Source organism: Mustelus asterias, chromosome 3 (assembly GCF_964213995.1).
Source record: "Mustelus asterias chromosome 3, sMusAst1.hap1.1, whole genome shotgun sequence".
Lineage (NCBI taxonomy): Eukaryota > Metazoa > Chordata > Chondrichthyes > Carcharhiniformes > Triakidae > Mustelus > Mustelus asterias.
Window position 1 is genome coordinate 56152528 of NC_135803.1, and position 14022 is coordinate 56166549.

Sequence of the window (14022 nt, forward strand, 5' to 3'; positions counted from 1 at the left end):
TTTACGGAAAATTGGGTTTGAAATAGGAAGATATATCTTTCCAGTAGATTTAATTAACAATCAGAACATCTCCAGAATGGAGAAGATTTGTTTCATTAGAAACGTGCGCACATTCTTGTAAAGAGTCGGATTTCTTTATATTTAGCTGCCCGATGGGTGTTGGAAATCTAGTTTTGTTTTATATTTCTTTGAAAATCCACAAAGGGAAACTCAGAAAACCGTTAAACAAAAAGTGCCGTTTCCCCATTGATGAACAGTTTTAACTTTACTGGGAAACTTACTTTTGGGGAGATTCGTTCGCGACTCTCAGTGAAACTTGACTTGCGAATTTAAAAGGGAACATAGAAATAAGCACTGCTCTGACCTTTTCCGGACCCCCCAACACCCCCTGTGTCTTCTGCAGTGAATCGAGTACTTGTGAAAACCCACTTGGTTAGTTTAATCAAACAGGTAAAGCTTTCCCCTCCACCCACTGCCCTCCAAACTCAGGGGAGGGTGTTTTCTGTGAGACGGAACAACGAAGTAATAGAAGGGACAAATAAATAGATCGTTAAAGAAGCAAACAAATAAAAAAAATAGGCAAACTAAGTGAAGATGAAGGAGGGAAAGTTGCAGAAATACAAACAGCAAATAAACTAAACATCGACCAAAACAGGAGGGCGATGAATTCACTGAGACGAAACAAAGAGGGAATTAAATGAAAGCGAAAAAGATAAAGAAATAAACCAAATGAGACTTAACAAAACATAAGGTGTGGTTTCGCTCTCACTGGGAGGATTGTTTTGGGTGCGTGTCCCACATTCGATCCACGTCTTGAAAATGACTGGGGGTAGGGGGGAATCCCCTCAATACATCAGCCTTTCCAGTGTGTGGGGTGAGCTCTGTGTATATATATTCATAGACAGCAGCTCATCTGTCAGCAGACACACACATACGCAAACGGTGCAGCTGAACAAACACACTTCCAGTCGGACAGATTTACTTGAACAATGATGATGCTCTCACCAGAAGCCGCCGGTAAGTTTGAGATGTTTGGAAATCTGTTTTATTTAAGTTTTTATCAAACTCAATTTATGCCAGAAAGAAGTTACAAGGGGGCTTCTTGCTCCGTGGGTTAAAAACTGCAGGGCGCCCCAGTGCCACCACAAATCTTCAAAGTTTTCTTTTGCAATTGCAGTTTGCTCCCCAAGAGTGTGGAAAGTTGTCGTGTTCTTAACGATTGCCCTTCGCCTCTCCTCTGGGACCCCGGTGGATAAGCATCACAAAATAGATGTAAATAAATGCCTGACGCTTTCAAAGCAACTGCTTGACCAGGTGAAGGAGAGTTTAACGCATGTAAGTATTTGTGTGATGTAGCGATGCCGGCGTTGGACTGGGGTAAACACAGTAAGGAGTCTAACAATGAATGTCCCGAAGGACGAAGGAGCAGCGCTCCGAAAGCTATTGGCGTTTGCTACCAAATAAACCTGTTGGACTGTAACCTGGTGTTGTTAGACTCCTTACAGTATTTGTGTGGCCATGCTAAATTGACCATTAGTGTCAGGGAGATTAGCAGGATAAATGCATGTGGTTAAAGGGATAGGGTCTGGGTGGGATTGTTGTCAGTGCAGACTTGATGGGCCAAACAGCCTCCTTCTGCACTGTAGATAGACAGTCATCTGGTGTTTTACACAAAAAAAACTATGCAAAATCCAAGGTTCATCAATAAGCTTTACATTCTCAAATAGGAAGATAAATAAGTGCACTGCAAAATTCTATGATTTTTTTTCCACTGATATATTTGCTGTTTTTATTAGCCCGATGTGACTGAAGGCTTTAACTGCACTGACAATGTGATTGTGTTGGAGGACTTCACCGAGAATCTCACCAGCACTGTCAGGACCTGTTCCCCAGGACAGGTAAGGAGAAAAGCCTCTGGCAAATTTGAGAACAATTCTGCCCTAAGACATTTCGAACTGATTGCTTATCTGAATCTCTGTGAATCTGCAGGAATTTGGTAGATGCGAGGAAAGTGGGGATTCCCAAGAATGCCATTTCTCGTCTTACCAGGTTTGTGGCTGCAAATGTTTCACCCAGTGATCAGTTTAATCGCTGATGTCAAATTGAATCTAACATCTCCAATTTCCTTTTATCCACAGTGCTATCAAAATATCACTGCTGATCTACAAATCTACCAAGCCAAGCTACAGAATTTCTCCCATATTACCGGCAACGTATGCAAACACATCCAACACCTCCTGAAGGTAAACTTAACCCGCTCTCTAAAACTAACCTTTAATTCGTTTCAGTTAATGTCACAAGTAGGCTTACATTAACGCTGCAATGAAGTTACTGTAAAAATCTCCTAGTCGCCACACTCCAGCACCTGTTCAGGTACACGAAGGGAGAATTTAGCACAGCCAATCCACCTAACCAGCACATCTTTCAGATTGTGGGAGGAAACCGGAGCACCCAGAGGAAACCCACGCAGATACAGGGAGAATGTGCAGTTTCTGCACAGACAGTGACCCAAGCCAGGAATCGTGAGGTAGCAGGGCTAACCACTGTACCACCATGCCACCCCAAGGTTCCTTGAACCCCTAGGTTCAAGGCAGGTCAGTGGTATGCCAAAGAGAAATCGCAGCAGTTCCAACTTCACACCAAAGGTGTGAAATGAAAACATAGGAAGTATGAACTTTCAGTCAAATAGGTTGTCTGGGTCAACAGCTTATTACAAGGTGCAATACCCCTCTCAGTGTGCTTCCTGGCTCATTTTCAACACTCCCCTAAAGCAAGGCCTCACCCAACCTCTTAACCTCCACCAACCTTACAATTCCCCATCTAATGTCCACTGTTCCTTTGACTCTGATCTCTTGTGCATTCCTTTTTCTCCCTTCACAGCAACATGTCCGACCCTGCCTTCAGCCATCTAGATTCGGCCCTCTGGAATTCTTCATTGAACTGTATCATATCTGCCTTTCCCTCCTTAAACACATCTCTTTGACCATGCTTTTGGTCACTGCTGTCAATCATTCCCTCCTTAGTTTGATGTTTGTTTTCCTTCCATTTCCGCGAAACGCCTCAGAACATCTTTGCACGTTAAAGGAATTATAGAGTTGTAAACAGTTGCTGGTTGCTGCAGTGCTGTTTCAGCCAGGCATTATCCTATTTACAATGATCGAGACGTCCAATTCCTGCTGCCCACAGCTCCTTGTCCAGCTGTTAAGATATAAATGCTTAGACAGTATGGATTCCAGTGTAGACATTGGTGGCTGCATTGTGCCAGCATTGGAATGAATTCCAGTTACATTTAATGATTTCTTGCAACTCCAAATGTCTCCCAGAAAAGTCTTGTGCCCAGCTTGTCATTGCATAGTAATTTCACTGTCCGTGTTTCAAAGTCCAGACTCCAGATTTGCACCATAATGTTAATGTTACAGCTAAGAGGTCTACTTTAGATACTCTACCAGATTCAGTGGCACTGGTTACTCCCTATGTTTCTGCAGTTCTCCCTTATTGCACACTAATCCAGCAGTGTGACAATAGTCTATTTTCAAAAAATATATAGTATATTTGTTAAGAAGGCATATGGTGTGTTAGCTTTTATTGGTAGAGGGATTGAGTTTCAGAGCCATGAGGTCATGCTGCAACTGTACAAAACTCTGGTGCGGCCGCACTTGGAGTATTGCGCACAGTTCTGGTCGCCGCATTATAGGAAAGATATGGAAGCGTTGGAAAGGGTGCAGAGGAGATTTACCAGGATGTTGCCTGGTATGGTGGGAAGATCGTATGAGGAAAGGCTGAGGGACTTGAGGCTGTTTTCGTTAGAGAGAAGAAGGTTAAGAGGTGACTTAATAGAGGCATACAAGATGATCAGAGGATTAGATAGGGTGGATAGTGAGAGCTTTTTTCCTCGGATGGTGATGGCTAACACGAGGGGACATAGCTTTAAATTGAGGGGAGAGATATAGGACAGATGCTAGAGGTAGGCTCTTTACTCAGAGAGTAGTAAAGGCGTGGAATGCCCTGTCTGCAGCAGTAGTGGACTCGTCAACATTAAGAGCATTCAAATGGTTATTGGATAAACATATGGATGATATTGGAATAGTGTAGATTAGAGGGGCTTTAGATTGGTTTCACTGGTCGGCGCAACATCGAGGGCTGAAGGGCCTGTACTGCGCTGTAATGTTCTATGTTCTATGTTCATTGAATTTACAAAAGTGCATTACATAACAGTTCAAATTTAACATTTCATGAAGTGCAATGCAGTACGATTTCTTTCATTGGAAGATGTGGCTTTCTAGGTGTAATGAAGCACCTCAATTATAAATTATATTGGTTTTATATTTCTTGTGATGTTTCACACTTGCCCTCATTCAACCTTTCAGTAAAAAGACTAAAAACACTTTAATGAGGTGACAATAGAGATAAATCATTAAACTATTTTGTTTACAACAGCACTTGAAAGTACAAACTAACAGTTATAACTTTACTGCAAAATCCCTTTCTGAGATAAGCAAAACAAGCCGGACAGCTCTCTCCTGGTTAATAGTCTGGCTTTTATGCATTCTTCCTAAGCATTGAAATAGATACAGGCTTATTTGAAAAAAGGCTTATAATAAATTGCCAAGACTATTCTTGCCTTTCTGTCTGCTGACCATGCTCACGTGTAGATGTTCATGTCAGCATGATAGGAGAAAAAGAATTGATTATTTTTCTTGGTTATTGTGAAATCACGTTTTCAATACCTGGTTATTGGTGCTCTTAGTCTCAGCATATACTGGAAAAGAAAATTGTAAACCTGTATATAATTCACTTCCAAATCCCTTTTTTGGAAAAATGGTCAAAATATGCCGGCTCAATGGATGTGGAATCAGATTCACCAGCATTATAAAGGTATATGACAGCAAGCTTCAGGGATTCTCCTGAATGATCACAGCAAAATTAGCCAGAGATCATCACAAACCCCAGATAAACCATGTAAATGGGGTTTCCATTAACCTTCCGTCAATGTTATGAAACCCAATCCAAAAAACTCCCAAGGAGTTCCCAGCTCTAATTTAAGAGCATGCACTGGGGAGAAATGCAATCAACTCCTGCCAGTGATTTCACAGCCCTCTGGCTTGCTGCAGGATGGTGTCATGTCATGACTCCATGGATTACATAAGCAATGCTGCTTGCAGGAGACTTCCTTTCCCTAAAGAGTTAAATACTTTTACTGAAAACTATTATTTGATCAACTCCACTTTGATTCACATTTCTGAAACTTTTCCTTAATGTCAATCATATACATGTGCCCCAAGAAGGCACCTTTCACTGTGCAACAACTTCACCCTCGCAGATGAGCAGTGTAATTCTGGTTCATTCAGTTGTGTAGCTTTCAAAGGAAATTTAATGATTTGGATGTCAGCCTTCATCACGACTGAGGAAACTTTCATCTTTCACATGTTGATCTACCTTCTGTATGTTTCCAACATTTTCTGTTTAAATCACTTGTTGCATATCTTTATTGCCACCCATCCAATCCCTTTTTACTGTGTCCTTTTTACTTCCTTCATGGGATGTGAGCATCACTGGCAAGGTCAGTATTTACTTCCCACACCTAAGTACCTTTGAAAAAATGGTAGTCAGCCACCTTCTTGAAGCTGATCAGTCGGTGAGGTGTAGGTCACACATGCTGCTATTTGGGATGGAGTTCCAGGATTTGAGTCAAACAACAGTGCTGGAGTAGCAATACATTTCCATGACAGGCTGTTGAGTAACTTGCAGTTGGTGATATTCCCATGTATCTGCTACCCTTGTTGTTCTCTGGGTTTGGGGGCTGGAAGATGCACTGCCATGCACTATTGGCTGTGCACCATTCTATCCAGTCTGCATTTTTCCTAATTGTTTTGCAATTGTTCTTTCTATTTCTGTTACTTGTTTTCTTTGAATTTCCTTCTATTGTATAACTTTTTATTATAATCAACTCTTGGATAAGTTTATACCCATTAGATAAAGTTCAATTTAATTAAAGCACAATAAATGATTTCCTTCTCTGCATGTCCTGAAATATATTGCCCGCCTATTTGAATTTCTAACAGCAAAACCTTCTAAGCTGTTATTCAGTTTTGATTTAATTTCAGTTTAAATGATTAATATTTAAAGCTCATAATACAAAATCCCAATTACAGATTTCTTTATGATTTTGTTCATAGGCTCTTAATTCTGATTCAATCTATGAAGACACAGATTTTGAAGGCGGATCAACAACAGAAGATGAAGAAAAACATGCCATTGAATTCCCCCAGAGGATGTCTTTGTGCAAAATTTTGCAGGCTTTCAAGTTGCGTACCATCACAATCAACAGAGTGATGAACTTTCTAAATGACACCAAACTCTGACTGTGCAAAATCTAAATATTTTCCACACAGGGAAGTCATTTGTGTTCCCTCAACTTTTCTTTTTTTTATACTATTTATATCAAATATGCTAACATAACACTCCTCTCAGAACAACATATTTATTTAAATATTTATTTATTATTTATCTCTCTTTTTCTGGGGCAAGGTTTTATATTTTATTAGGAAACTGGGATAAAAAATTCTATTGCATGCTAAGAAGGGTCATTTTTAATTTTTTTAAATGAATATAGTTATATTGTTAAATGAATTTATATTCTTCTGATTATTTTCCTTTAACATTTGTAATGTTCACACTGATCTGTACTGAATTTTTAAATAAATATTTTTTAAAATTTACAATGCATAAGATAATTGCCTGTGGCACTGCCTGGGGTTAGTTGATAAATGTAAATTTCTTTTATGTGTACAACGGAGATAAAGGCCAGAATACTCTAATCTTGCTACCACTGTCAGCGAGAACAGAGTATTTGGCGATCAGCTAACTCTCTGTTCACTGCAGTGGGACTGGAGAATCCAAGCTGGGGTTGAGGTTGGAGAGACACCAGAAATTCACACTGTAGAACCACCCAAGTGACCATACTAAGCAGCTATGTTGTGAGAGTCGACATTGCAAAATTGAATGGGAAATATATAGAAAGGCTGACGTAAAAGCATAAACAAATAGTTCTACAAGGTCAGTGCACAGGAAGATGTACCCTATGCAAGTCTTTTCATAACACATAGATATGTTCAAATATAAAAAGTATTTTTGCATGTATTATCCATATTATAGATAAATATTTTAATATTTTTGTGTAAAGAAAGTGGTGATTGTAATATTTTTAGAGATAAATGGAAAAGCAGCACTTAAAATCATGGTCCATTTCAAATAGTTGAAGAAATGTAATCATTTGGAATCTTTTATGCATTTATTCAGAAATACTAGATGATTTTGTATCATTTGATTATCAGAATAAAAACAACACATAAAGCCTATTTAGCATGAGTTAATGCATTAAATTAAGCAACTTTCTGTATTATTTTAAACAATGCATCTCTGATCAAGCAGTTGGAGCAAATTGTGAGTTGACAAGACCATCAAGTACTTTTCAGATAATGCTATAAATAACATAACTGCAATCCTTTAGGAATAACAGGAGATCTCAAAAAATTCCTTGGCCTCCACATACGATAACTTTGATTTTGAATTGCAACATTGAATAGTTAATGTATACCATGGGGGAAGTGATTAGCTCAGTTGGTTAGATGGTTAGCCTATGGTTTAGAATAATCGGGAGTCAACTCAGTTGACCGGATGGCTGGTTTGTGATGTAGAGTGATGCTAATAGTGTGGTTGCAATTCTTGTACAGGCTGAGGTTATTCATGAGGGCCCTGCCTTCTCAACTTTGCCCCTCACCTGAAGTGTGGTGATCCTCAGGATAACCACCACCAGTCACCTCTCCCCTTCAAAGGGGACAACAGCTTATGGTCATTTCGGACTATGGTGACTTTTACAGCTTTCACAGAATAATGCCAACAGCGTGCATTCGATTCCTGCTCCAGCTGATGTAGACTTGGAACCTGCCTTCTTACCCTGCTCCTGAGTGGAAGGCAATTGCAACTACCACTGACAAAGATTGCTAAGAAAACAGCTCAGAATGAAGCATCAGCAGATAATAAGCCAAGATCCTGCCTTCAAGCAGAGTACAGATACAATACCCTTAAAACTGTGCTACTGAGGTGGCTGCTAATTCCAACAGAACTGAGTTGGTGCTCTCGAAAAGATATAAGCTAGAATTCTCCGATGTTGTTCTCCCTGTCACCGCTGCCGGCGAGAGCAGAAAATTTGATGCTCAGCTAAAACTCCATTCACTTCCGCCATAGTAATCATAGCAAGTGTCAGAAAGCAGGATCATTAAATCACAGGAAGGTAACATATTTACAAAAATATCTGATCAGTTGTGTATAGTATTGTGTTCAATTAAATAATTTTGTTAAAAATTATGCATTTTTGTGCTCAAGGGATGTTAGAATCAGATTGGAGCGTATTCTACCATCTTGATAGCCCAGCATCAACTGAAGACATTCCAGTACTGTAGTTCCATCTAGTTTGTCCAAAACAATGTGCTTCATTCCTAACTTAAGTGTTTGTCCCACTGCGCTAGTCTATATTTTCCATGTGTGACGTTAGAAAGAACTTGGCAAATGTAAAAGTCCCTTTGGAGTCTCACTTAGGTTCAGAGCAGTACTTTGGAAATGGAAATGAAAGAGAATGTAATGTGATAAAGCAACAACTTTATTGAACAATGATAATTAAAATAATTAGTGATACAACAATTATAATTGATAATATACAAAGAAAGAAGTATAAAGATAACTTTTTTGAAAGGATAAATACTTTGGGCGGGATTTTCCTCCCTGCCGCGGCGTGTTTTGTGCTGGCAGGAGGTGGCGTGCCACTTGCTGTTAATGGGATCTTATGGTCCCGCCACTGTCAATGAGGTTTCCCATTGAACTCAGCTCTCACTGCCAGGAAACCTGCGGTGGGGATGCACCATCACCGGGACCATAAGATCCTGCCAGTGTGAGCAGCAGCAAGATTTCAGTGTATAAATTAAAAGAAAGGCCAAAGGCAACTCTACTTACATACTAAATGTACTAAATAGACCGGTCTCGCACACACCGCTACTGCTGCCAGTGAGAACTGGAAATTTGGCGCTCAGCCAAATCTCCGTCCACAGCAGCGGGACCAGATAATCTCAGCCATGGGTGAGGTCGGAGAATTCCAGCCATATACTGCATTGCAAATGTTAGCTCCCATTTGTCTATTCAAGAATAGCTCCCCGCAGTCGATAAACCCAAGTTGTTCTGTTCCACAACACAAACCTAATTTGACATGATTCATTCACCAATAAGTCTCCAAATAACCTTACAATGGGTGAGCATTATGGTCAGTCACTCCATTCCTGGCCCTTCCTCCCATAGTCTCCATTGGTTGACTACTTCACATCGACTGCAGCAGCAAGTCCTGGAAGCAGTGTCCCTTCGAATCAAATTTCTGGCTCCAAACCAGCCTTTCAAGGCCTACTGCAAATATTCTCAGAACAAGTCTCATTTCTTATCAATTCTTCTCACAGGCCCTGCAAAATCCCGGAAGACTTCTCAATATCCAGGTTGTTCATGCAGCTATTGATGGTGCCTTCTCATCTACAATCAATCAGGTGTTATGTCCATCAATCAAACTCCATCTCCTGATGACCATGCTAATTGACCACCCCATTTAAGGCCACTCATTGTGTCAATATAGTAAGAATGATTTCTCTTTTTAAAACAATGGAAAAAATAACTTTGTTTATTTTAGTGGCTGCATCTAAATGTTCAGTCAAAACAGCAAAATGGCAACCGTGAAGATGATGTGCAAGAAAAATCCTTGGGAAATATTCCAAATCTACAGCTAACAATATTACTGATTATACAACTGATCAATAATCAAAGCACAATCACACATAGGTTTAAATCAATATCCACTAAGTAAGAATCAATACAAAATAACCTTAAGTATTCAATATAGACTTAAAAGCAAGAGCAAAGCAGGAATAAAATGCAAAAATACAACATGGAAAAGATTAGTGGCTGCAAGCTTTAGACTTACACAATGTAAAGACAATATTATAGGTAACAGTGAGAAGAACTTTTCATTGCAATAATCTGCAATCTTTCACGTTGAGGTGAAATTAGAAATCAGAGGAGTTTTTCTTCTTTCTAATGCAGCAGGATTGTTTGACTCGTTAGGGATTATTTATGTACTTATTTCAGTTTTCATTGAACATCGTTACAGCCAGCTTGATTTTGGCCCAGGCTCGGCTATCATCCCTTGGGTGCGGCACACCAAAATTAGTCACTGAAAACCATTCTCCACTTTCTGGGCTGTAGCTCAGCCAGGCAGCACACTGCTGGTGGGCCACAGTGACCAGCTGGTGACTGCGCATCGATCCGACCTTCCGACTCAGAGTTATGGCCTGGTGAGTGAAGGGTGCAGGGGGCTCTCAGCAGCAGGTTTTCACAACATTCTTGGGCACTTTCAGGGTCAGTGACCAAATACTTTACTACTGGATTATTTGACTCTGTTTCAGACAAGGCCGTATTTAAGAATATAAACAGTAGTGTATATGTAGAGTAAAAATATTAAAGATGGGCTGGCGTGGAGTCACAAAATCAGAACCACATCTTAAATTTGCAACAGGGTGTCAATCTATAAGTATTGTAAGTGCCATTCATTATAATTCGAACACTGTAAAGTGAAGGACTGCCTGTTTAAGTAGTACGGTCAATGTACTACTTTATACCACAAATAAATTAAAATGTAAAAATCATTCAAATGATTTTTCCATTATACAACACAAGAAGTCAAATTTGGGAAGCATTTTCACTTGCTACAGTGGCACTATCAGGCTTGTCAGTAGTTAAATATGTAAACAAAAATTAACATTAAAACATGAAATAAATGATCATTGTTTGTTTTATTCATTCATGGAAAGTGGGTATCGCAGGTTGGGCAAGTGTTTGTTGTCCATCCCTAATTGCCCTTGAACTGAGTTGCTCGTTCAATCATTTCAGAGGGCATTTAAGAGTCAACTTCAATGCTGGGGATCTGGAGTCATATGTAGACCAGTCCTGGTAGGGATAACAGATTTCCTTTTTTCAAGGGTATTAATGAACCAGATGGGTTTTTACAACAATTGGCAAGATTTCATGGTCATCTTTAGACTTTTAATTCCAGATTTTTTATTGAATTCAAATTTCACCATGTGCCATGGTGGGATTCAGATCCAGGTCCCCGGTGTATTACCCTGGATAGATTGTAGTATGAATTGCACGTCAAACATTGCTATTTAATTTAAATAGTTCCCCATTTGAAATTAAATTATGAGAATAGTTTACCCTTCAGTGTTCCAGTAACTGCTTGTAAGAAACCCCCCAATGAAACAACAATAACCCTTTAACATTTAGTAACTCACTGAAAAATACAAAGTATACAGATAACCACAAATTTGAAAAAATATGCATCAGTTCATTTGTAATTTGCATAAATGATTAATTTAAACATTGAAGTTTAATATTGTTTAATATAGTTGCTTGGCAGTGGATATTACAAGGGTGTAGGAGCCAATCAAAACCATGTTAGAAAATGGCATGTTAAATCTTGTTACTGATCATAGGCAATATTAACATTCTTCCAATAAATTGGAAACTATCGTGGTCGAGATGAATTCCTAACACTGCAAGTGATGAGGAAAAAAGTTAAATATGGCAAAATAATGTTTGAATACATGTGACTCAAAAAAAACTATTTACAGCACATTTAGGAAATCAACAAATCATCTATTACAGGGAAGGAATAGATTGTGTGTACTTAATCTGTTCATAAATCTGAAAAGAGCAGTACCTGTATGATATTTAGCAAAAGACAGAGCAGTTAATCTGGGGTTCTAAGAAATAGAAATAGTCTATTATCCATTCTTTTAAAGCACAAATTCTATGCTAACTCTCGGAACGAGTTGTTCACTAAGTTCCATTCCCCTTCCTTTTCTCATATCCTTAAAATTTAAATCTTCAAATGCATCAAAAACTGTGTGCAAAATCATAGAAGGAGGCCATTCAGCCCATCGAGCCTACACTGACAACAATCCCATCCAGGCCCTATTCCGCAACTCCATGTATTTATACTGCTAATCCCCTTGACACTACGGGGCAATTTAGCATGGCCAATCAACCTAACCCGCACAGCTTTGGACTGTGGGAGAAAACTGGAGCATCCAGAGGAAACCCACACAGATGGAGAGAATGTGCAAACTCTACACAGTCACCTGAGGCCAGAATTGAACCCAGGTCCCTGGCACTGTGAGGCAGCAGTGCTTACCACTGGGCCACTGTGCCGCACCAAAACCTTACATAAAGTGCTTTTTCTTTCCCCATTCTTATTGAACTGCATTTGTCATGTGGTGATCCATCCCACTTACAGTTTGAGAACTTTCATTACAACCTTCATTATCTTTAACTTGCCACTGAATCATCCAACATTAGCGTGTAGCAGTGTTAGAACCAAAGCCTAGGGGTGATAAAAGGTTCAGACAAGGCATTTGTACAACTGGGTCTGCAGCAACAACAAGGATACCCAGGCAGTGGAGGCAGTGCGGTTTAGAAAGTGCATAAAAGGACAAACAGACTGGAGAAGGGTTCTGAGTTATATCTAGGTTGAATGGCCATGCTTGCTCTGAGGGAGCAATGGTTCAGGTGAAATGTTATTGAGTTATTCAAGATCCTTAAGCAAACTGATAAATGGGAACATGGTAAAGGCTGATGAAGTGGTGTATTGTTGAAGACAAGTGGCTAATGAAGTGGTGTATTGTTGGAGACGTCATCTTTCTTGAGATGCTCCATTTTCTATTCAGGCAAAAGCTTAGCAGAAAGTTTCCAATGACCCGCTAATATTGCTCCCTCAACCAACAGCTTCAAATCCAGATGTTCTGATCATTCAAACATTAGCTTTATGTGGAAACTTGCTATCTGCAAATTGTCTCCATATTTACCCATAATGACAGTAACTGGACTTCCAAAGAAATTTGTCAGAGTGTCCTGAGGACAAGAAAGCTCTCCCATAAATTAGCTCAAGCTTATAAGAGGGAAGATGGACAGTTTAAATGTAGGGGTGGTCATGAAAATGGGGAATAGATTACTCAATGAATCAATTACATCATTAAGCTGGAAAAAACATTAAGCAATGACATCCACATGACATGAAATAATTTTTGAAAAAATTATCGAAAGCACATTTCAAAAAGTACGTAACAGCAAAAGAAATCACCAGTGCAATGAGGATGCAAGAACCATGATCCTGGATTGAGCAATACTCATACTGCTCAATCCCTGTAACCCCACATATTTACCCGACTAATCCACTGACACTAAGGGACAGTTTATCATGGCCAATCAACCTAACCTGTACATCTTTGTATTATGGGAGGAAACCGGAGCACCCGGAGTTAACCCATGCAGACACAGGGAGAATGTGCAAACTCCACACAGTCACCCAAGGCTAGAATTGAACCCAAGTCCCTGATGCTGTGAGGCAGCAGTGCTAACCACTATGCCGCCGTGCTGCCCTTAACTTTGGATGTTAACTTTGGGGTTAACCTTGGATGTCCAAAGAAACCATAGACATTTTATTTTGGGACTGCTGATGGCAAAGTGGTACCATCACTGCACTAGTAATCCAGAGGCCCAGGGTAATCTTCTGGGTACCCAGATTCAAATCCCACCAAGGCAGATGGTGAAATTTGAATTCAATAAAAATCTGGAATTAAAAGTCTCATGTTGACCATGATACCTTTGGCGGTTGTTAGAAAAACCATCTGGTTCACTATTGCCTTTTAGGGAAGGAAATCTTACATCCCTATCCGGTCTGGTAGCAATGTGGTTGACTCTGAACTGTCCTCTGAAATGGCCTAACCAGCCATTCAGTTCAAAGGCAATAAGGGTTGGACAATAAATGCTGCACCAGCCAGCAACACCCACATGCCATAAAATAATTTTTAAAAAATTATCGAAAGCATTATTTCAAAAAGTATGTAACCGAGCAAAAAGAAATCACCAGTGCAA

At 39.7% G+C, this 14022-nt stretch overlaps 1 protein-coding gene across 1 annotated transcript; it reads left to right on the plus strand.

The window, feature by feature from the left end:
* Positions 1-989: 989 nt before the first annotated feature.
* il12a (interleukin 12a) lies at positions 990-6362 on the plus strand. The gene is made up of 6 exons (XM_078210110.1): positions 990-1017; positions 1178-1335; positions 1797-1898; positions 1990-2049; positions 2139-2243; positions 6177-6362. Exons 1-6 carry the CDS (start codon positions 990-992, stop codon positions 6360-6362), a joined length of 639 nt encoding a protein of 212 aa, XP_078066236.1.
* Positions 6363-14022: the final 7660 nt, after the last annotated feature.

Coding starts and splice junctions, on each gene's coding strand:
- il12a (XM_078210110.1), top strand. CDS start 990: ATGATGATGCTCTCACCAGAAGCCGCCG. Junction 1,018..1,177: donor GCTCTCACCAGAAGCCGCCG/GTAAGTTTGAGA, acceptor TTGCAATTGCAG/TTTGCTCCCCAAGAGTGTGG. Junction 1,336..1,796: donor TGAAGGAGAGTTTAACGCAT/GTAAGTATTTGT, acceptor TGTTTTTATTAG/CCCGATGTGACTGAAGGCTT.